Source organism: Dromaius novaehollandiae, chromosome 7, assembly GCF_036370855.1.
Source record: "Dromaius novaehollandiae isolate bDroNov1 chromosome 7, bDroNov1.hap1, whole genome shotgun sequence".
Classification (NCBI taxonomy): Eukaryota; Metazoa; Chordata; class Aves; order Casuariiformes; family Dromaiidae; genus Dromaius; species Dromaius novaehollandiae.
The window spans coordinates 13092631-13116034 of NC_088104.1; the positions used below are offsets into that span (position 1 = coordinate 13092631).

Below are 23404 nucleotides of genomic sequence, written 5' to 3' on the forward strand. Positions count from 1 at the left end.
AAAAATGCAGAGAACGAAGCACATTCAGATAGGCTACATGAATAAACAGTGAGGACATAAGAGAAACAAGAAAGAAAAGTCAACCTGTTGATCCCAGAAACAGCACCAATTCAAACTGGTCAGTCCAGAACCCTATGCATTTAATGCTGCGGGTCTTGAAACAAGCACGGGACGTAGCCCCATGGAGTACAGCACTCTCACCTCTGGGCTCAGCCGGGTAAGCCAGGGGGCTAACATCACACTTCTCTGGGCTGGATAGAGTCTCATCAGTTTGGCCCACTTCCTGATTTGGTCCACAGCCCCCAAAATCCAGTCATCCACACACCAGGCTGTGTGCACACCAAACCAAAGTCAAGGCTAGTTGGCTCCTCTGCTCTTTTCTGGACCAAGTCAATCAGTTACAAAAGGAGACTTGGAGTAGTTGGTCATATCCACTACTCCAAGGGCGGGTCTACAGAGATAATATAGACACAAGTCCCACAGAGTTTAGACATCTCTTAAAACACCTCTCGAATGCTGGTGCAACAAGCCTGGTGCTCTCAGATGCCCCTCAAACCCCTCACACCAGGCCCCAGGACACATAACATGCGCCTGTGGCACCATACTTCCCTTCAGCAGATTGCATCATTGCTCTCATTACTATAGGCATTTTGAACTCAGGGATGAGGAAGGGGGATGACAATCGCAATCAGGCATTACAGTGCATGGAAATGCCACGGGAGAAGGATGCAACACAAAATCAGGAACATTATTCTCACTGTGGACGCCAAGTCCATGGCAGTGAGATTTTTCCAGTGATTTCAATGGTTTTGATTCACATTCACAGTCCGTAAAAGATTCCCCAAGCATCAGGTTTAATCTTTACGCTTTGACCATGTTCAGGGGGATGGACTAACAAGTTCCCCATCTTTTCCAGTTGGATCTAGCAGTATTCTCTTCTGGAGCTAAATCACTGCAAAGCACTGCTCAGTACCATTAAAGCATCACTCAGTTCAGTCCAGAGTTATCTGCACAGCAGCAGATCGATGGTTCTCTTATACAAACTAAGTGATTTGGGCTGGAAGTCGCCACAGAAAAGCCAGATCTCATTTTAAGTTGCATGTAAGAGATAAATCAGTGGCCCTTCCCTAAAGGTTTGTTGCTCTAACTGAAAGCTTTAAAAAGGTCAGAATATTCAACTTACTGCTTTAAATTCTAATGACAGATGAGAGATACATTTCTTAGCATAAATATTTATATATAAACACACTTTATATACGCATGTATACACCCCCCCAATCTTAAAATATCTCAGCATATGTGTAAGTGTAACAAACACTGCCATAGAGTCACAAGTGAATGGAGTAACATACTGTGAGTCTGCATTGACCTAAGATGTGGATCTGAATAGAAAAAGAAAATTATTGGATATAATGGGACCTGGCAATTTTAGCAGTGCTCCTTCTGCACTAAAATAAGCAAGTTAAGACTAATTGGCAATGTAAGCTCGAAGAGGTCTCAGGATTGAGAAAATGATACACAAAAGCTAATCTATCAAATTTAGCAGGAGGCACATTATCACTGCAGAAAAGCAGAAAAATAGAATGATTCGTACTGTTCTATTGCATTAATAACTATTTCACAGAAACCAGAGACTTAAAATATTCGTTTCCTACTTCCCTCTGCATCCAATAAAGGATAGGCTTGTTGCACTCCAGCGTTTGTGCGTGTGTGTGTGTGTGTTATACTTTGCACGCAGGCACTTTTAAATTTAGAGAGAACAAATGTGACACATCAGAAACTGTGCATGACCCACATACAGACAACACAACAGCAATGCTGTCTTAGGAGTTGTGGGAAGTCCAGAAGTGGTGGTTTCAGTTAACATCTGTCTTGCATATAGGTGGTGTCATGCAGCACTGTATCCAAAGCAGTGCAGGAAGAACACGCCTGAAGGGCAGTCTCAATGAACCCAACAGTCCCGCATCATGCAAATCTTGCTCTTACAGCCCATTAGTACACACAGGGCAAGCCTGATCTTTATTCACTACTCCTGGAGTAAGGGTGGAATTCAACCTTCAAACAATGGTGTCATAATTTGCCCATCAGGCAAGTTGACTCATGCTTTCAACCCTGAGAGCTACATATTCATTGCACTTAGTGTCTTTGTTATAAACCCTGTCCATAAAAAAACAGAAATGACAAAAATCTTAAGTGCCTTAAAGAAATGCAGCTGAAGAACAACAGAGGAGTAAGAGCTCTCTCTTCTCCATGGAAAGCATCTCATGGGTAAGGAGAACTCGAGAGACAGCAAATTTCTAACTCTTACTGTTTTGTGTACAGTCATTTGCTTTTGCAGCTACAGCTTGCTCTTAACCAGTTGAGCTCCATGAATCAGAAATTCCTGGCACATGGGCAATTTTTAGTCAATAGATGGTGGGAACTGGAGTTGAGAAAGGAGTAAGTCCCTTTCCCTTTTCTTTTACAACCTTCCAGAAATCTCCCTTCTGAATTCTACCCCTCCCTTTTCTCCACATCCCACATCCAGCAGGGCTTTGCAGGAGCCCAAAAGCATTCATGTTTAATTCTCTAACAGAAAAGCAAAATAAAGGGCTGACTGATTAAAAATTAAGGGCCTGAGCCTTTTTTTCCTTTCTGGAAAACCCCTTCATTTTTATGGGAACAAGTTAGTAACTGCTGTCTAAAGGTTATCAGTGAATTGCAAGGATGGTCGTATGATGGGGAAGCATTTTGTTCCTGCAAAATTAATCTATTTAATATCAAGTGCTGGATTTATCTTCTCCCTTCGACAGTCCCCTCAAAAGTGAAGAGCCTGGATTGAACATGTCTTCTTCCTCTAGGACAATACAGAAAAATATAAGAGACATTTTGTCTAGTTTCGGTAATAGCACGGGAATCAGAAGGAATATCCAGAGACAAATAGTACCTGCATATGGCATATATCTAAATAAGTCATTTAAAATGAAAGGGGGAAAATCATTTTCCTCCCATTCACCTAACTTATGAAGGGCTTGATTCAAAACTTCACTGGAAATATGCTCAGGGACTTCAAAAAGGCAGTGTGTGGGTGCTGTATGCAAAACAGTTTGGGAGGGAGAAACTATGCCCATAATCCAGGTGGTGATTTAAATGTAGATTTATTACTGACAAAGTTCCATCAAAATTTGTTCTCGGCCTGTGGCGGACTGATTCTCCCTGAACCACTATATCGATTTCATTGCTGAAGTGCTGCACTAATGAGCCAGGCTCTGTGTGTCCATTGTACTATTATAATGGATCACATTTTGTTACGCAGACCATAAAATGCAGCAGAGGAAAATACATTCATTTTCTTTTTGTTTCCCTGCCTGCTTTAGTGTCTGCATTAGCACAATAACTCTTTAAATAAACACTGTGCATTGTTTTGTTTCCCATTTAAGAAGATTCATACAATAGCATCAAGGATGGTCCCATGCAGCTACATTCAGAATTGGCCTTTTACCCCTACATAGTCTGGGGACAGTGAGTGAATTAATTCAGGATTATATAAGCTGTAGGGTTTAATCAAACCCAGACCACACAGAGAGGTTTTTACTCACATGGGGCATAGAACATGACAAGGGTATGCTTCTTCTTCTTCAAGGACTCCCTGAAATCTTCTCCAGCAAGGTGGATAACACTAGTTTGTTTTTCCTCCCATGCAGGCTCAGGCGGAGGTGGTGCTTCAGGACTAGAAAAGATGGGGGATGAGATTGGTTTGAAAGTGTTTCTGAAAGCATGCGAAGAGGCATCGCAACCTGGTCACAACTACTATGGGGGAACCAAGGTAGAATAATCCTTCAGGCTGCCTCTGCAGTAGAAAAAAAAGCGCTCAATATTTCCAATGCCAGGTAACAGCAAAAAATGCTGTGTGTTAATTTCTGTACGTCAGTAAAAACACAATTTAAGTGAGCCTACTCAGGCATATCAGATGGCAGAATAAAGACTTCCTATATTGCATCCATTATCTGGCAGGAAGAACATTGCTCCTCTATTACTTTGTCCAGAGGTATGAACTAAGAACAGCAGGTAGGGGGAATCAAAAGGCAGCTGACACAGGGCAGCATCTTCCATTCGAACATTTGCTGCATACTCTCTTATCACTATCATGCAAACTTTTATAAAGAATATCATGACCTTCTCTTGAATTCTAATATTAAAGTATGGATACAAAAATCAGCATCGTTCCATTTGGAAGACTGGGGGTAACTGAACTCGAATATTTTATCTTGATAAAGAGAATGTCGGGTTTTCAATTATGACTGCACATACTGACTAGATCAGAGCAACGCTGCACATCTAGAGCACCTCTAACAAAACTTCCGCTATTCACCAGCTCACAGACTTCTCTCAGACTCATTAAATTCATTCCTGCTGTATCTTAAATAAGTGATTACTTATATAAAAGCACCAGAATGGAGCCAAGGTATAAAGACCTTCATATGTTGCCTTGGTAATAAATTAGCTTCTCAGACTTTCCTGTCACTTTGAATGACACCATTTTAAGTTGTATCAGGAACATAAAAACTAAGTGGAGAAAACCTCAAATTTTAAAGTTCTATTCAAGGTCATTTGGTGGACAGCCATCATATTTCCATCAATACTGATTTGCCCCTTCTTAGAAAAAAGAATTAGGACAGCTAGTCCAAATCGCCACATGAACACAGTTAGTGCGAGCTATCATCGATTGCAGCTAGTCAGAGGTGTGATTTCATCTCACACAGACCTCCCCAAGCCGGCCTGAAATCAGCTACTCAGATACCGATAACACTGTAGTGAGACAGTGCAGAGTACAGACACCACAAACAGACTGGGGACCAGAGCTGAAACCTGCACTGCTGTGACTAGACCACTCATCTGGAGAGGTTTTTCCACAAACGTTGCTTTATTTCCACCTTGCACCCCAGACATCCCTTTTTCCATCAGGTTCAGCGGAGCTGTGACAATTTTACCCCAGGTCAACAAATAAGGAGCCTACTTTATTTCTATCTCTAGTTGGAAGAGCAGCTAGTGGTTAGGGTGCGAGACAAACCTATATTTCTCCCTGTGTTACTGACTGCCTGAGGCTGCAGACAGATGTCTTCCAGTGGCACGGCTGGATCTGGAAGAGATCACCACCGCTGCCCTCTTCATCACTGCTTCTTTACCTGGACAGCTACGTGTGAGCTCTGCTTAGCCCACTGGAGAAAACTCAAGTAGCGTAGATCACCAACGTGAACAGGCAGCACCAACCTGGCTGCCCAGCCCAATACAAATTAGCTAGCACTCAAAACGCTCCAGCAAATGCCTAGGGGAAATAGGACAGTGATTAATATCCATTACTGACAAAGCATTCTAGAGCCTGAATAAGCAAAGTGGCCAAGGGAATGCTGGGTGCAAATGTAAAAAGCAGACAAAACTTCCCAACATGCTACAAAGATGCTCCCCGGCTGTATCTCTTACCTGATTTGAGGCACTCAGAGATGTAGATTAAAAGACAACAACGACAACAAAGAACAAACAAAACCAAACGGGGGGTGGAAAAATTAGGATTATATTCCTCATACCAACTACACTTAATAGTTAAAATAACTTTAAAATATCACACAACACAGATACAGGTTTTTTTCATTGAATAACATGGAAAATATACTATGCTTACAGCACTTAAACGAGTTACATATTTCATTCCAAAATACTTAAAAGAGAGAATTATACCAGCAATTTTCCTCTTTCAAATAAGATTATTTTTATCGTACATCAAACAATTCTGCATATTATAACACACCTCCCAGGAAAAGTTAGGAAGTACATGAAAGCTGCTGTTTTGTTGGTCTCAGTGGCTTTCCTTTAGTCCCACATATAACTGGCCATCTATGCATTGACTCTGAAATTGCTGGAGAGGGAAAATACAGCTACAGAAATTCAGTAGCTAAATAGTGAAATCTGCTGCTTAATATAAAAATGGAACAACAAATATTCTGTTTATTTTTCAGAGGCATTGGTATGCCTTCCCCAGAGAGAGGCTTAGGGTATATTTGAAAAATATTTATTTGGGGAAAGCATTACCAGGACAACTAAGAAAAACCCCACAGCAAATAAAGGATTTGGTGTATTAAAGACCATAATTATCATACATGTTTGTATGGCTTTGGATACTGGAATTCAATTTGGTTTTGTTAGCAAGGGATTTAAGCAGTCCATGAAGCCAGGTTTAAGATTTACTTCCTTGCAAAAACAATCTTTAGGAGCCAATAGCCACGAACCTGAACACCATCTCAGACTCTTTAATACTCACTTTAGCAGCCAGTCGATGATCTTATTCTTTGTTCTGAGGTGTGGCAGAGTGTATTTCTCCTCTCCATCCTTAAAATACTTCAAAGTAGGAAATCCTGAGATGTGGTATCTTTCTGCCAGTGCCTTGTTGACGGTAGCATCTACTGCTGCAAGGACACCTGGACTCTAAAACAGAAACCACCACCTGTAAATCACAGCAACACACTCGCGCACAACTGCGCACTCCAGGGCGATCACTTACAACATAGCTGCCTTCATTTTCTCAGGCACATGCTATAGGTGCACAGAAAGACATTGCGGGCCGATGCAACACCAGGAAGGGTTATCTTATGATGCCAGTGTAACCTGGGTATTACCTATTCTCTTCCTCTTTTCTGGCCAGATTTCCCTGTCACACAAGTCACTTTGTAAGAGCCTAAGAGCTGCTCCTGGGAGCGGCACTCCCTCCCACCAAATCCATCCACTTCTTCCAGAGAAAGGAGCATTGTTGAAAGTTTATTTCAAGACAAACCCACTTTTCTCTAACTTGCAGGCATCTTTACATCAGACACCTTTACAGTCAAAGGAGAAGAGACACTCCTGGGAGGCGAGATTCTTTTTTGCACATCTCCCTCTTCTTCTCCAACAACTATAAAGGGAATGCAGGTATCTCCGCAGAAGATACCTAAGGTTTGGGGCAGATGGTTCCATTTCTGTTCCTTCGCGGCATATACGGAGTGAGACTGAATCAGTAAGAGTAATAATCATGTTACCAGGCCTCTGTTCTCCACCCAGTCATGCTGATGGAGCACTTATGATGAAGCTAGTGGAGTGACACAACCATAAGACCTGGATATTTGAGGGATGGACCCCCTTTGCTTTTTCCCCCCAAATCTAATTCAGAAATGAAACCCTATTCATATTCTAATTCATAAATAAAACCCTCCACACTCAAAGTGAAAAAAATCCATTTTGGATTTGATCATATTATGTATAAGGCCTACAGCAGAATACATAAACATTTTTCAATTTTGTTTTCATTCAAGACAGAATGTTCTTTCTAAAACTTTGGCAGGGCTCATGCATTAGCGATGAGACTGTACTTTGGAAGCACATTTTGAAGGGTCCTGTGGGAGGATGAGAACAGCTGAATTTGTTGTAGGGAGGAAAGTCACTTTTATTACTCCAGTTATTTATTACTGATTATTTGAAGGATATAATAAAGAAAATTAACTTACATCACTGGCTACATGGAGAAACTCTGCAGCCTTCTCATATTCTGGTTTCATTTTCTTACAGTGTCCACACCCTGCCAAAAAAAAAAAAAAACAAAAAAAAACAAGATACATGTCATGGTTATTCATTGACCCATCCAATCATTGTCAAAATCCAAAACCATGTGGTAGAGATTTACTGGAATTTAGTATGAGTTTACTTGATTCAGTTTTTAAGCTTTAGTATGATTTAGGATCATTTCCAAAGTAGTCACCACAGCTTAAGCAAAGAATTTAATTTATTAAAAAATAATAAAGCCCCCTGCATTCACACCCACACTTTTTCCCTACTAGAACGTACTATGAACACAATACTCATCAAGATCATTACTTCTAGCATGCTCTTGGGCAAGACACAACCTCACCTATTTCACTTTCCAAATCCTTTTCTGCATTAAATAGAAACAACACAGACTCTCACGTGACTTGCTCAATTTAAGCTGAGGCTTATACTAGCACAGCTTAATTAGGTAATGTAATTTGAATTAAACTGCACTGATAATAAGCCCTACTTTATATTGGTGCAGCATGTCCCTGTAGCAAGGATTTGCACTGATTTAATCACATCAGTGTAATTACACCACCACATATGTTCTCAGCATAAGCAAGGCCTGTAAAACTGAGATAATGGTGCTTTCTCGCTTGTGCGAAGTTCTCCAGAGATCTCCCATTACTTCATTGCTAAGTGCTGACATTACAATAAAGTAAAATGAATGCATGAGTGAGAAAAACAGATTTAAAGTAAGTTATTTGGGTGTAAATTAAACTGCTTTCATCTGGTGCAATTCCTTCCAAGGCTTCCAGGCAAGCTGCACGTTCAGGAGTGGGTGAGATTTCAGCCCCAACGTCGAGCTACGCTTGAGCAACGACGGCGCGGTCTTGCGCGCAGGCGCTGGGGGCAGCCTCCTTCATCGCCCTCCCGCAGATCCCTCCACGCCCACCAACCACCACCGCGGTTCCCGCAGCCGGGTGCCAAGGAGGACGGGGCAGCGCGCGCGAAGAGCTGGGGCTGGCTCCTGCAGGTGGGCTGGCGCTGGGGGCGCGGACAGCTGTAATTAGACGTGACCCAGCGAATGCAAGGCGTTCGCCGGCCCCTCTCTCCGCAGCCCCTCGCCGTGCTGTCCTCCCTCGTTTACAGCACTCTGCTTTTCTCTCTCCAGCTGTTATGGCTGGAAAGCGTGCTTGAAAGCCCACACTTCAAGGAACTTTTGAAAGCCGTATCTGAAAATGCAGCTAGAAATCTGCTTCAATACTGCTTCAGCAAAAGTGGTTTCTGAGGTATACAGGCAACAGGGCTACGACTATTTTTATACCATTGTATAAAGGAAAATAAACCAAAGACTCCAAATCTCAGTGCTGCTTTGATTCCCACTAATGGGATGAATGACAAAGTCAGCAGACACAGACCTAAATCTGAACTCAACCAGACGAGCCCGAACTCAGCCAGACAACCATGTTTTATATAGCACAAGTTGAAGAGTATTCACAGCCTGGAAGTGACAGGACATAAAGGTGCAACTTCTCTGAAGCAAAAAGGGACTTCAGCAGAGCTCCAGCCACTACAGCGCATCACAAAATACTTTCCGGGCATGTTTATAAGCACAGTCATTGCTGCGACAGCAGCACTGGGAAGATATAACTGAATAAAGTCTATAAATCCCACCTGAGAATTATAGAAAATACCCAAATGGCTTGTCCCGCGCTGAACTCCAGTCTGAACACTAGCTGAGGTCTGTGCTAGTCAGGAGTTTGGGTAGCGACTGCAGCATTAAAAAGCCCACTTCCTTCTCGTGAGCAAAACCAGGGTTTTCATGTGGTAGAAGCCGCAGAACAAGCTGATCTCAGACGCGCTGGGAGAGTTGGAGGACGACGACGTTTTGCTGGGTTTTTGCGTGGCAGGGAGAGCACAGGTGGCCAAGCCTCAGGTGACAGCCGCAGAGGTGAACTCAGGAAGAAGCTGGAAAAGGCTGAGGACAACTTACTGTCTCAGCACTGCTCTTGGTTAAGAGCATGGAAGTGGGTGGCAAAACGATTTATTTGCCACCCACAGAAAACTTGCAGGCATATGGCTTTCTGGAATGGGCTGACAGTTCCCTTTGACACCTGCCTGAATTGGATTTACTTCTCCTTTTAGGATCAGGGGACTTTATTCATTTTGTGTTCTTTCCCACTTATAACAAAGGTGAAGTTGACTCTATCACAGCTCAGACACCTGGGACATGAATCACAGCTCAGGTACCTGGGAACTTCACTGAATTAGCTAGCTCAGATTTGTTAGAAGATTTTTTGCGGGGGTACCTTTGCCTTGGTAGATTTTACACAGTGCGTCCCCCACTGAGGATAAACGTCACGCTGTGTGCTCTCGCTACTGCATGCGCACATGACCTAAATTATATTCCACAATCATTAATATTAGATCTGATCGTGCAAAAGCAACCACCCAAGCTTTCACCATATCTATGCACTGAGGAAGTGTGTGTGGGGGGGAAGTTAGGCACACTTTGTCACAGAAATTAAACAATCCAAAGCATTTGAAATGCATGTTAAGGAATATCTTGGAAAAAGATATTCAGACCATAAAGTATCACAGCTCTGGATTCTTTCACAAACGTTACATTAATACAGTGCTACGGACTTCCATAAAGCTTACTCACTCACGATGAAGGGGAAGAAAGATCTGGTTTCTAAAGATGTTTAAATACAGACTCAGGCCCTCAAATCTTTCTCATGCAATGCTTGTTCCACCAATGACAGAAAATAGCATGATATTCTAGTCCAGAAAAAAACAGCATGTTCCACTGAATCTGAAATGGGAAAAACAAATCCCAAGAGCTTCTCCCACAATTAAAATGTTTACCTGGCCATCTTTAAGAGATTTTTGCTATTCCTTTCTTTTGCATTCTACTGCCTGCTTTCACCTACCATTGAGAGGAGCGGCGATTTGAGTTAAAAGTCAGATCTACACACTGCAAATCAATTCATCTCTCCTATGATTATTTATGCTACATTTCAATGATCTTCTGAGATTACCATTGAATTCTCAAGCCCAATGAAAAAGTCATTTAAATGAATTCCAAGGTCACTACCTTTCCTTTGAATGCTACATTACGCTGTTCAGCAGCAGCTGTATACTTCTGTGCTAACCTCCTCTGCTTTCAGACATTCTCCATTTATAATAGGGAACATGAAAATAACAATCCTGCAGATGCTCCAATGTGCTGCTTAAGGTCTGCTGGGATTGCGGATGGAGGCCCACAGGTTTCGCAGCGAGCACCTTTGATAGGTGTGTTCTTAGAAGATGCATTGTTGTGTTAAGTCTATACTGGCATTAAAAGGAAAAATCTAAGAAAGGGAAGTGATCTGTTCAATCCTGGCAGAGAAAGAAGGTTACAATCAACAGCAAGGATGTCCCACGACCTCCTGTGACCACTGAAGCCCTCCAGGTCTCTCTTGGTCAAGGCTGCTGGGAGCAACCAAGGGACAGTAGGGAGCTGTAGGCAACTGCACAGGAGGCTGCCCATGGCCTCATTCTCTGCTTGCAGAACACAAGGTGCTCTCCCACGAGGTGAAAATAAGAGTTACTCTTTGTCCTGGGGGATGAAACCAGTCCTGGGCTCAGCTCCTGGCTCTGCAGGTTTGCTGAATGATTCTGGACACTCTCAGTACATCTTACTTCACTCACACAGAAGGACACCCAAGTCTGCATGGCTCCATGGTGCCCAAGGGGAAAAGAGTACACAGCATAAGTGTAAAGCAGCTATATTACAAAACAGGAAAAAGCTTACAAAAATCAGCGCCAGGACATCTGGTAGAAGACAGCCTCTTGCTAATTGTTTTTAAAACAGATGCCTAAATGAAGTAAGAGTTCTTGTTTCCCATTTCATTTACAATCAGTGTTCTTATTTGCAGCACACAGCCAGGCAGATAAACAGCTCCTTCCTTCCGCGCAGTTGCTGTCACATAGCTCAGCTGCATCCCCAGAGCGGTGGCAAGCAAAGGTCTCCAGCTTGTTCCAGCACAGAGATCAGTCGTCTCCCACCCAGAAACCCACCGCAGACCAGAGGACGCTGCTCAGCCTGCACTTTGTCCTGCCCAGAGCGAGGCCGTATCTGAGCGCAGAGCCAGAGGCAAGCGTGGACAGTGCGATGCTGCTTTTGAACTGTGAGCAGCACACGGACAAGAAAACGCTAACTAACGCGCCGAGCAGCTCGCATCTGCACAGCTCACTACAGGAGTTACACCAGTTGTACTGACTAGGGTGCAAATAAAGGCAAATAAAATTTTCAGTTTCAAACCTTAAATCAAAAGGCTGAGTAGCAGTTTCTCTTCCAGCACAACGAATCACACACAGATGCCAGGATGGTGGTGGAAGCAGCAGAGATGTAAGTCGCGGTTACTGGCCCGCCACCGTAGGCAGGCAATCAAGGCAGAGGACCATTATTAGAGGACTTTGAGTATTTCAAGTCTTTCCTCTCTAGGAGCAGTGTAACAACAAGCTCACTGCCACACTTTCCTCCTCACCTGTAAGCTATGTATGTAAGCACACACCCTCCTCTACGGCAGCTTCCATAGCTTAAAGACTTCAGGGACTGAACTCAGTCTCTTACACAGAGAAACAGTTTTCACTAAACAGAAATGCAGCTTTTTCCAAATAAATACCTGTATTTGTTCATGGCAACCTGTTTGGCACCACTGTAGAGACTCACAGTACAAAGCGCAACTGCTCCAAACTCTTGCTGAAGTGAGCAAACACTTCTATTGTTAAAAATGCAAAGTTTTGTCTGAAGAGGACAGGCAGAAAACTGGTCAACCATCAACTAAGCTACTGCATATGCAGTCTTACTGCTGTCCCCAGAACATAAATCTCTCTGCTTCTTTGTCATTTATTGTTTACTTCTTTCAGGATATTATTCCTATATAAAAACAAACACCATGCTTTCAGTCACGTCTTCTCATTTTAGCACAACATTAGCAGAGGATCTGAAGTGAAAGAAGGTACGTGACAAGCAAGAGATAAAGGCCAACATCCAGGTGACTGCAGATAAGGAATTTCTGACATGAAGAACCCTAGAGACAAACTAAATTGCAAATAAAGATTTTAAAGAATCATTAAATTTCTGCTATCGGCAGGCTGGTTGGGTACTGCTATCACGTACCAACCATTTATTGTATCATGCCATCTCCATGTTCATCTACAGCTGCATACTACAAATACTTCTATTAACCTGATGGGAAAACATAAATTTGAAGCCCAAAACATGTCCTGCATTCAGCAAGCAGGTCATTGGGAGTTCAGACTACATTCATGGAAGATTTACGGACAACTTGGAAGAAAAAGAAAGACCCCCAAAACTTCAGATCCACCTCAGTTCCCTAAACACATAACACAGGGGTATCACTTCGATTTCTCCATTCTTAATCCCAGAGCAGTGATTTCTTAACACAGCAGAATAGCCAATGCTTGTGTGTACCCCATTTTTAACTTTGAATCATATACCTATACACATAGAGCAACAGTAGGTAGGGAGGATGGGGGGAAAAAAATACTATTCCTTGGAGCTAGGGCAAGGACACACAGTCCCAGCCTCTACATCACCTGTGCAAGAATACAAATGTATTCTCCTCTGCCATGAAAGTCCTTAACACGCAAAGATTTCTTATGCATCATATAACAGAGTAGCTCTAAGGTTTGACATGAGACAGCTTACAATTCTTCTATCATTGTAGGAGAGCATAAACTATAACGGCTGCAGATTCCCTTGCATAATTTAACCTTCTGCATTGCACACATCTGACAGGAAATCACCCACAAATTTGTCAGGAAAGGAGGCTGCAAATAAATGCTGAAAGCAACTCTTCCTTCCCATAACCATAGGTATGCATGTGGAGCTGTGCTGCTTCCACACCTACTTAATAGTTACAACGGTCCATGAAACTTGATTGCTGTATATATAGGTCATAATCAGATCCCCAGGTTTTTGCTTACAAGTTCACCTGATAAAGGATCAGAGGCTTAAGAAATTTTATGTATACTTCTCTCTCTTCATATCTACTCTGAAATATACTTTCTTTAAAAAAAAAAAAAAAAAAAAAAAAGCTCCACCAAACCATCCATCTCCCTCCCAAGGGCAGCACTGCCCTCCCAGGTACAATTCCAGGGGACTTGATACTTGCATTGAATTCAAATATTCATCAACTAGATGTGTATGCACACATACACAAACTGCTACTGTACTTTAAAGAGTAGACTTAATTTGACCAAGTATTACATTTCTTAGGTATCGGTGACAAGCAAACAGCTTTGTGGTTTTACAAGAGACCAAGCCTGTAGAAGCTCAGCCTGGAAGGCAAGGTTCTGAGCAACTAAAAACATGGAATTAGAATGAAAACACTTCAGCAGTTTAGATTAGTGCAGTCACATTACATTTACGCAGTTGCGGCCGAACTGTTTGGCTGCGTGGGCTGCACAGTCCATCCTAGCGACAGGAGAGCAGCAGGGCACCTCATCCTCACCTATACCACCAGCTGCTGGGCACGACCACGGACTCACAGCACACTCAACCTGCACGTGCAATGATCTGCGCAAATGCAATGATGCCCAGTACTCACGCACACACGAGGAATTCCCTCTCTGACACTCAGACCACTGCATTACGTAAGATAAATAAGATCAAACTCAAGAGAGAGCTTAACCAAATGTATCCTCCAGGAATCCTTTCTGCATTCATGCCATTTTCACAGCTCCAGCAGAAAGGCTCCCTTCAGCCAGCAACAGACCGTGGCAGGGGAAAAATCAGAACAGAGAAAGGTGAAATAAGAGCGGATCTGCATACAGCTTTCACAGGATTTAAAGGAAGATGACTTTTATGACCTCCTGCATCACACAGGACAAGAAAATTCATTTCGATGTTCCCGCCTTCATTTCTGGTCACACTGGACCATGTCTTTTTTTGACGTAAAGGCTCAGGGGAAAGGGCAAATGTACTCCAAAGCTAACTTCAGCCACTGGCTGCTACCTCCCACAGCTCCCTAAAGAGTTACGTGGAGACAAATTTCTGCTCTATATTGCCCTCAGAGAGTGGTCTCTCTCTGCATTTAACTCTACAGGGAGCCCTGGCTGAGCCAGGTTCCTGCAGTTAGCCTTTGAAAAATACACCCTCCTCTCCCATGGCACAGACTCCAGCACATGTCCAGGAAAGCTCTTTAAGGCTAATATTTCTCTTTAAATAAAAGAAACAAAAACAAAAAAGTCATACAGTCCCTTATTGCCACTCCAAATCTGGCTTCAGCTTCCAGCTACTGGAGCTTATGCTACATGTATATAGCCGGTTAGTCAAAGCTGTATGGTGCAACTGGTAGAAATCAGTGTTGGGAGAGGATGGTACCTCCTACTATCCCCCTTGGGTGGGAAAAGCAGTGAAGGAAGGTGGATCAGCTGGCACCAGGAGATATGAATTACACTTCCTACACCAGCTTGGAAGATCATGGCCCTGAGTAGGTGTTGAAAATCAATCTTCCCCTATTGAAATGCGAGAGACTACAGCATGGCTGCCTTAAGATGAAATCATCGAGAGTTCATGAAAAATACCACCAGAAGGCTTCCTTCTTGATTAGACCATAATTATTCCACATCCAAAAAAATAGTCCCCCTGTCGAACTCCCCTCCCCCCCCCCACACACTGCCAGATGATCAAGAATATTTTGCCTTAGGTAGGGAAAAGAAGCTGTACTGCCTTCCCTCATATTCCTGCCCCACTAAGAAAGATTTTACACTTTAGATTTAGTAATGACAACGTCACATAAGGGAGGTTAGACCACGGAGTTGTGACTGTCCAGCTCAGTGAAACAGCACAGCAAGCAAATGATCAGCTAGGATGCAATTTGTACAAAACATCAGCTAAATGGGTGCAATACAGAGATCTTGCTAGGAAAGCTAACTATATCCCAAAGCCAAAACTGAAGATTTGGGGGTAGGGGTGTTAAAGCAACATTCACATTGGCCATTACTAGAGTTATCAATAAGAGGAGGCAGCAGGAAGGGGCACTATGCAGAACATGCGCTTTTTGTCCAGAATCGGAGCAAAAGTAGTTGCCAGCTGAGATACATTCACCTACCTCTCAGAAGTGTGGTGGGATGCTCACTAATCACAGTCAGGACCCCAGAAGATACACCCCCACCATCAGCACAGTACATTGATATCAAAGAGAGGGATTCATATGTGAATAACTCATTTCTGACAGCGCCACTTGCCAAGTCATCATCCGAAAGGGCGCAAGGAACAGACAGACAGGAAAGCAATCCTTCACTATAAATTTCTCTGCTTGCTATTTGCCCTTTAAAGTAAGTTCCCTACTCTCCCTTCCATAGGATAATAAAAATTCAAGCCATAAATTATTAAGGAAGATAAACTTGATAATGAAAACTCTGCTGGTAATGTTTCAAATAGCAGAGATATTGTAAGGCACTTTCCAAATGCGAGCGCTGCACTGTATATTAAGTTCATCCAGGCAAGGAAATTAATTTATTTCAGAAGAAATAACCCTGGCTGCTTTAATTCTTAAAACTAATTCTCACTGTTAACAGTCATTAGAGGCAAGCAAAGTAAACCTATAGAAATAAATTCCGCTTCACTCCTACCAGAATTTAAGGGCTTACAAACACACTGGGGTCAAGTTTGCGGGAATAAAGTCATCCGGTCCACACACACACAGAGACCACAGCAAAAGCCCAAGAAAAATCTCAGCGCTCCGGGTAGTGCCTCCATACTTCATGCCCGTTTCATCTCCAGTCGAGCTGTGCATGTTCAGTCAAAACAAACACAACATCACCCTACTGAGCTGACGTTAATCCATCAATAAACAAGACTTTCACTAGACAAAAAGGCAGTTACAATTACAGCAGTCCTTTAAAGACCACTCAGATGAATAATTAAATAATCTGCTGAAACATCCTAAGAAGGGGAGGAGAACAGGACGAGTCTTCCTTCTGCCGCCACCTTTCAGTTGACCCCATGGTTCCCCAGGAGCTGGAGCCAGTCCTCTGCACTAGTCTCAGTTAGACAGTAAGGACTTTTTAGGAGAGAGGAAAAGCAATAGTAAAGGGAGAAATGAAGCAGCAAATCCCCAAAGTAACTGATGTTCCCTTCACACCACCTGCCACACATTCACAGGAAGATTTTTTCTGATTAGAATGGTCTTCCTAAATGTCTTCATTAATAGACAACTAATTGCTCCCTATTGGAGGCTGGCAGGCAGCAATGCATTTTGAACAAATCTCCCAAATTCAACAGAGTCTAAGTATCTATGGTTCAGCTCCATTCTCTCCTCCTCTACTACCCTTCTGCTTACTCTTACCAATTCCCAAAATTGCTAATAAGCAAGTTATTCAAACTCCACTTCCAGTCCCCTCGCTGTCTCCAGAGTGGCATGGTGACACATGCAGGTCACATTCCCACTTACAGGCAGAGCGGCCGCAATAGTGCTGAAAAGCTGGTTTCGCTGGTCTTCCCGTTGTGAAGCTGAACCCCAGGAAGCCCAGGCTCCTCTGTCGTGGTCCACGCGTGGACTTCAGCCAGGCTGCAAGCCATCAGCCCTAGTGGCGATGGCTGCATTTGAGCAGGGCACTCTCCCTGGCACACGTGGCTCTTCCTCAACACGGCAGCCAAGCCTGTTTGTCTTCAACAAGTCAACGAACGCAGAAGACACAATCCTACATCCTTCATGTCAATCAAGTCTTTGTAATTTTCTTTTTAGTTACAATATGCCCTCCCTAAATAATTATTGCAAAAGCAGAGGCTCTCAGAGTCTATACGTAGACCACTACATAAAACTCTCACACAAGTTGAAACGTCATCTCTGCTTCTCAGATTGGAAACAGACAAAGATCTAGCGAGTTTGGTCATGGTTTTATAAATTGAAGCAAGGGAAGGGACTAAATGTGTATATCTCCAGGCCAAGGTTATCATTTTTATCACTGGATAATCCTCTTTTATGACTTCACTCTGCTCAAAGAGCACAAAGTACTTCAGAATGACAATCATCTTATACAAACTGTATGCTACACAATCAAAAGACTGACAGAAAAGAGACAACAGACTGTCTCTACTGTCCTCACCCCTTTCATTAGGTATCCCATCCATTTTTACTGCACAATCTAGTTATTAGAATTTTTATACTCTCCTCTTTATTTACATTAAGTACCACTAAAACCCCACATTGATTTTTATTTTTAAACCCTCAAGAAATGTAGGTGGGAGGGTCATTAAAAAAAAGTTACTATGTCAGGTTCTTCATTCTCCTGGTTTGCTGCATTTTCAATAACTCCTGCTTTAACATGTGTGCCTAAAAGCCCTGCTGAAAACTGTTACTGTAATTAGTTTAATGAGGCACATCATTGCATGGAACTGTTTACATTCCCCAAGATTTCCTTTGTTGATATTTAAATACGTATACTATCAAGCAACACCCTGTTGTAGATTATATGCTTTTAAATATTGATCAATCTAGTCTGGGTTTTACAGTCCTTATCTTGCTGAAATCAACAGTCAAAACTTGTTCGTCTCACTAGAAGCAGAATCAAGAGCCAAGAATTTATCTGGTTGATGTGAAGAATCTCTCTGTTCTCGGAGCGTGCCGGTAAGGGTGTTCAGAGTTCAGCTAAGAAGTATATACATACAATGAACAGAAAGTTGGCACAATTTATGCTTGTCCAGGAATATAGTTTATTATACATTCCATTAAAAATGCATTAAGGCAACATTAAAGTTAAGCACCTAAGGCATGCAAAAAGTCAGAAAATGCTATGCCTGAACTGAAGTATATCTCTTCCTTTCACCTAACTATCCAGACTCTTAAAACAGCAATACTCCTCATCTAAGTGCCCTTGCACAGCAATTCAACCTTGAAGTGATCAGGGCATTGCAACGGGTCCCCAAACCATCTGGTGATATGCACTTTTCCACCAAGAAACGATACACAGTCAGGCCCTGCCTACAACCTAGGTGATGGTCCAGAAGGAGTTTACCTCACTCAAAGCTTTCTCCAATTACTCTGAAAGCAAGGACAGGACTTTCACTGGCTCTGCTAGGAGCAGGATCAAGCCCACAGCAAGCACCTTGACATGTGCATGGTCCCTGTGCACAGATCAATGGACCAGTAAGTATAGCTGTATCAGGTGGGTATGGCATCTGGCAACCCTACAAATATACAGCCTTACACACTACAAATTTCCAGTAATCCTTTCAGTCTGCAGGTACTCAGGCACAAAACTGCTTACCTTCATTTTCTTCTCTGATTATAGCATTACTGAATAATGGTCACAAGTATTTTTAAAGCACTGTCCATATGAAAAGTCCAACTCAAAAAGCAGAGTTCATACATGAGATTGGATTGTGAAGGCTTATAAAAAGACCTTTCAGGAAACTCAGAAACAAACTCCTGAATGAGGGCTACATCCTGTCAAGCTTTCAACTTAACTCCCTGCCCTTTTGTACAGTTAAAACACACTTTGAAAACACTGGTCTTCTCCATGTCCTCAGTGCTTCTATAATGTAATAAGCCCTTCTCATATGAAGCTGTCTTCAACCAAGGAATGATCAAACTTATAAAGCTGAAAACAATGGCAAAGAGCACAAACGTGCTACTGCTGACACTGCTCCCAGGAAGCCGAGACCTGCCCACATGGACATCAGTTAGGTGCACACCTCTTTTCTGAAGCTGCCTGACTCGGCTGATGCCAAGGCTGAGGTTTGAAGACAGACCTTCGGTGATGAAAGACAGTCTTTTCCACCTGAACTAAAATGATACCATCAACAAAGGCAAGTTCAGGCTTCTTATGAAGAGCAACCACTAGAAGATGGCAAAAAATTAAGGAGTCTCCTAGCATGGGTTCTAACAAGGACAGCTTTCCCCGCTATCTACTTTTTCCTTCATCCTAGAGGCTGTACACTTGAAGGCCAATAGCAGAAGTTGTTCAACCACAGAATATAGCCAATCGTTTATTTCAAATTAATAAGTGTGTCAGATATGGCAAGGACAAAAGAAATTAAAAGGTATTTCCATCCACTCCACATTCAATGCTGTTTATTTGGATAACCCAAAACTCTTTAGCCTCCACTGGCATCAACTACATTGCTTTCCATGGGGGGGGGGGGGGGGAAGTGTCTTAGACTGAAACATGAATCAGCATGGAAAAAACTACAGAGGATTTTATTTATTTATTAAGGGCTGCCAGTATCACACTGCTGCTGACCCGTGCTGGAAGGGCTATTTAAGTCCTGCAGTAAATTAATTCTTCAGCCTTTTCAACCCATGGCCCTTCTGTAGAGGCTGCCAACAGAGATACCAATTAGTGCTAACTGCAATGGTAGCTTGCTTTCACAAGGAACCAGTTGGGGTCTGAAAGGGAGACTTATTTATAGTTGCAACACCCAGCTAAAAAAAGCAGATTTGATTTTGTGTGCACATTTTGGTTTGCTTTATTTTAAATGTAAAATGGGCAATAGCTTCCCATATTCTAGTCTCTCCACACGCAGCAGTAGGAAACAAAACCAAGTTCACTGAAACCAATGATGGTACGCTCTCAGGGAGACATCCAGCCTGCTACCTGGTTAGAGGCTGGAGGCCCTCATCTTGTATTGGGTTAATTGGCTGGTATTCTCAATAAGGAGCCCACAAAGTGGCTTAAAAGCTTGAGTTTTAATGGATGGAAGGGAGGAGGGAAGGAGAGAAGGGTGCGAAATGTTTTTCAAAGCTGAATTGATAAAACAGCTCCCAGTGCAATTAAAAACCTGTACAGCTGAATACTTGGCTTTGGAAAGCATCAACTGTGAAATTTATCAGGCTGGTTTACAGAGGGAGAGAAATTATCTGAGGAATTTCATGGACATTTCAACAACAAATCGAATCCGCAGGGCACTTTATCATCTCAAGATTTATTCTTGCTCTCCTTTCCACTACAAGGGAGCAAGAAGAGGTGCATCAGAGCTGCATCTCCAAATCAGTTTCCAAGAACAAATTAGGGAGAAAAAATGTGGGCCAAGTATTCCCTGCCTTCCTTTCTTATCAGGGAAGGAAAACAGTGACAGCTCCAGTAACACACTAAGGGCATCAACAACGTTTTTTCTAACCCTAGGTCCGGCAACTGCAGGTTACATGATGCCTCTGAAGAAGTCCTATGAAGAGAGCTGGGTAGAAGACAGGTTTAACATGAATGTAAGCTTACCTACAAGGCAGAAGTGTTGCAGGAAAAATAATCTTTCTGTTTAATCCTTTAAAAAGCAAATGTGCACTCCTGATAACAGTAGGGCCATGCTGCCTTTTTTTCTCTCCATTACCTTTGGCACCACTACAGGACCATGGACTGTTATCTCTGATGTGGTGTGATGAGGGAAAAAGCAACCCTGAGCAACCAGAGGTTCCTGATCACTCATTACCAACAGGGACTGCCTACTAAGATCTGCACTCGCTGAATATAACAGAGGAGGTTAGAGCTCATGGTGGTGCCAGGAGGTTACTCTACATGAGGTATGGGAACAGTCACACTCTAAAACGTTAGCAATGTCATTTGTGTTAACAAAACATAATGAAAAGTAACTCCTATGCATGAAAAGTAGACACTTAAAACCCATTTCTGAATTGATTTTAATTTCAATCCCCAACTTTAAACATCCTTCAGCAGCATCTGAATTGACTCATCAGTGACTTGGTTAGATGTATTTTGTGCAAGACTCGGAGGTGCTTTGGAGAGAAATGCTAGGAAAAAAGCAGAAAGGTAAATTTGTGGAGCTTTTGTTCCTTTGACAAAACCCAATCCAAAAGACAGCAGGTTCCACTAATCTGGCAAGTTTTTTGACATTACCTTAAAAATTGCATTTCATTCAGCAAGTAGGTTGACATGGACAACAGGAAAAAAAAAGTGCTTTTTTTGTGCTCAAGTGTTTTGAAAGTGTAAGTTCCAGCAAGTCCCTATCTCACTAAAGCACCTAACAACATTTGACTGGCAATATAAATCAAATTCAGAGATATTCAGAACCCAGCTCTCATTTTGGGCATCTAAATAAACTGAGCAGCCTACAGCACGGACATCGAGAGGCACATATGGACACGGAGCCTTTATTTTCATTGCTAACAGAAGACAATAAGTTGCATAGGTGCCTCTATTTATGTCACAGTACATAAATAGCTTTGGTTGGTGTGATCCGATTCCAAAGTTGGGTGAATCCATGCTAATTCACAATGATACATCTTCTGCCACGGCCTCAGAAATAGGTCTGTTACCATAACCATGCTATCTTGTGTTAGCAAAAATGATCAATCCATGAAACAATTTCAAATCCTTTGGGGGCAGGGACCACTTATTTGTTGTTCTTTTGTACAGCGGTACATACCAAGAGATCCCAGTTGGATCCCATAACCAAAGTTTCTGGGTATAACAGCAACACACAAAGACACACTTCAGAAGTCTGCAAGACAGTAAACAACTTCATCAGGTGTTACATGTGATGAACGGCTATACTGAACACATTCTCAGGATGCCCAGACGCATCCAGGATAACAACATGCCCACCAGCAATTAAAAAATTCCAGCAAAATGCTTGAATTAAAAGGCGCGCAGCAATGCACGCTCCTCTCAGAACTAGGGAGGAAGAGTGCCTTCGGACTCACAGCTGGCTGAGTTATCATTTACCTATTCTAAATATTCAGATTTGCAGAGCATCCTCTTAAGAGCTTTAACAAAGGAGTTTCAGAAGGTTAAAAATCCTGCTTCATGTCCCAAGTGACCTGCAGAATGAAGCGGGATGAATTCATCCCATCCACCCACACTCACCCACATTTCTCAGGGCCAGCAGTAACGACTCAAAACAGCCTATCTTCTATGTCACGTCTGTTCTAAGTTATTTCAGAAAAGCTGTAAAGTCTTCGATATCAAGAGGCGCAAGCTGCATGTAACAGACTTTCCTGATACATTTAAATCACACATAGCTGCTCTAGCTGAACCAAGCTACACTAGTCTGCACTTCATGCAAAATGTGGTGACATCTTTAATTGGGCTGGTAAGTGCAACTGATTGTAAATAATTACAGTGTTATCCACAGGGACGAACACTGGGAGCCACAGGCATGGAGACACAGTTGGCCATAACCATCACTGTGCCTTATTCTGCAGGTAGGAAATATTTTACCAGGGATGTGTTTGGTTCAACTGCATCTCCAGTGCTAAGGTGGGGGGGGGAGGGGAATTTCCTAGACATTTTTAATGCTACAGTCTATTAATGCTTTAGCCATCTGACTATGAAACTGTAATTAAAGCATCAGTGCTATAATTCTGCCTCTAGCAAAACGAACACAAGATTTATAGTATAGTTAAAAAAAAAAGTCACGTGTACCCTGCATGGTGACACAGAGTTTTAAGTACTTGCTAATTCCAGGCCAGTGCTGAAATCCCCTTGCTTATTCTTAATTACATAGGAGTATATCCTGATTTCTTGGCCTATTTTGTATGTTTGTCTCAAGATTTTTTTTTTTTTTTTAATACTTAATTTTAAAAGAAGATACTCTCACAGTCTAAGTTTTATCAAGGTTAAAACAAATAAGATACCCTCTGCCTTTACCACTTCTTTTACTGGATTAATTTATCTCCTAATATTCATAAGGTGACTCCACTAGCAAATTTAAGAAGTGCTTGGAGAAGATCTTTTAATCATGGAGATAACTGTTTATGATAGCTGTCTGTTGTTAATTAGTCTGCAAGCCCACTCGTTGCTGAGGATGCCCGGAGAGGATTCTCACAAGTGCAGATCTCTTACACATTTGCAAGCTAGATTCTGCACGTAGGCATGCCACTACCACCTGCCTCTC

General features: G+C 42.4%; 1 protein-coding gene across 3 annotated transcripts in view; it reads right to left on the reverse strand.

Moving 5' to 3' along the window:
- Positions 1–23404, reverse strand: part of PDIA5 (protein disulfide isomerase family A member 5) — a 101091-nt gene that overhangs the window by 25372 nt on the left and 52315 nt on the right. For 2 of the 3 annotated variants that reach the window (XR_010389939.1, XM_064514700.1), the window contains exons 12-14: positions 7512–7582; positions 6296–6459; positions 3579–3709 (exon numbers count right to left, since the gene is read on the reverse strand). Coding sequence is in view for 2 of the 3 variants with exons in the window: in XM_064514700.1 (XP_064370770.1) it covers positions 3579–3709; positions 6296–6459; positions 7512–7582 (366 nt within the window). In the remaining variant the exon portion in view is untranslated. The remainder of the gene's footprint in view (positions 1–3578; positions 3710–6295; positions 6460–7511; positions 7583–23404) is intronic. The other variant, XM_064514701.1, reaches the window with a different exon arrangement.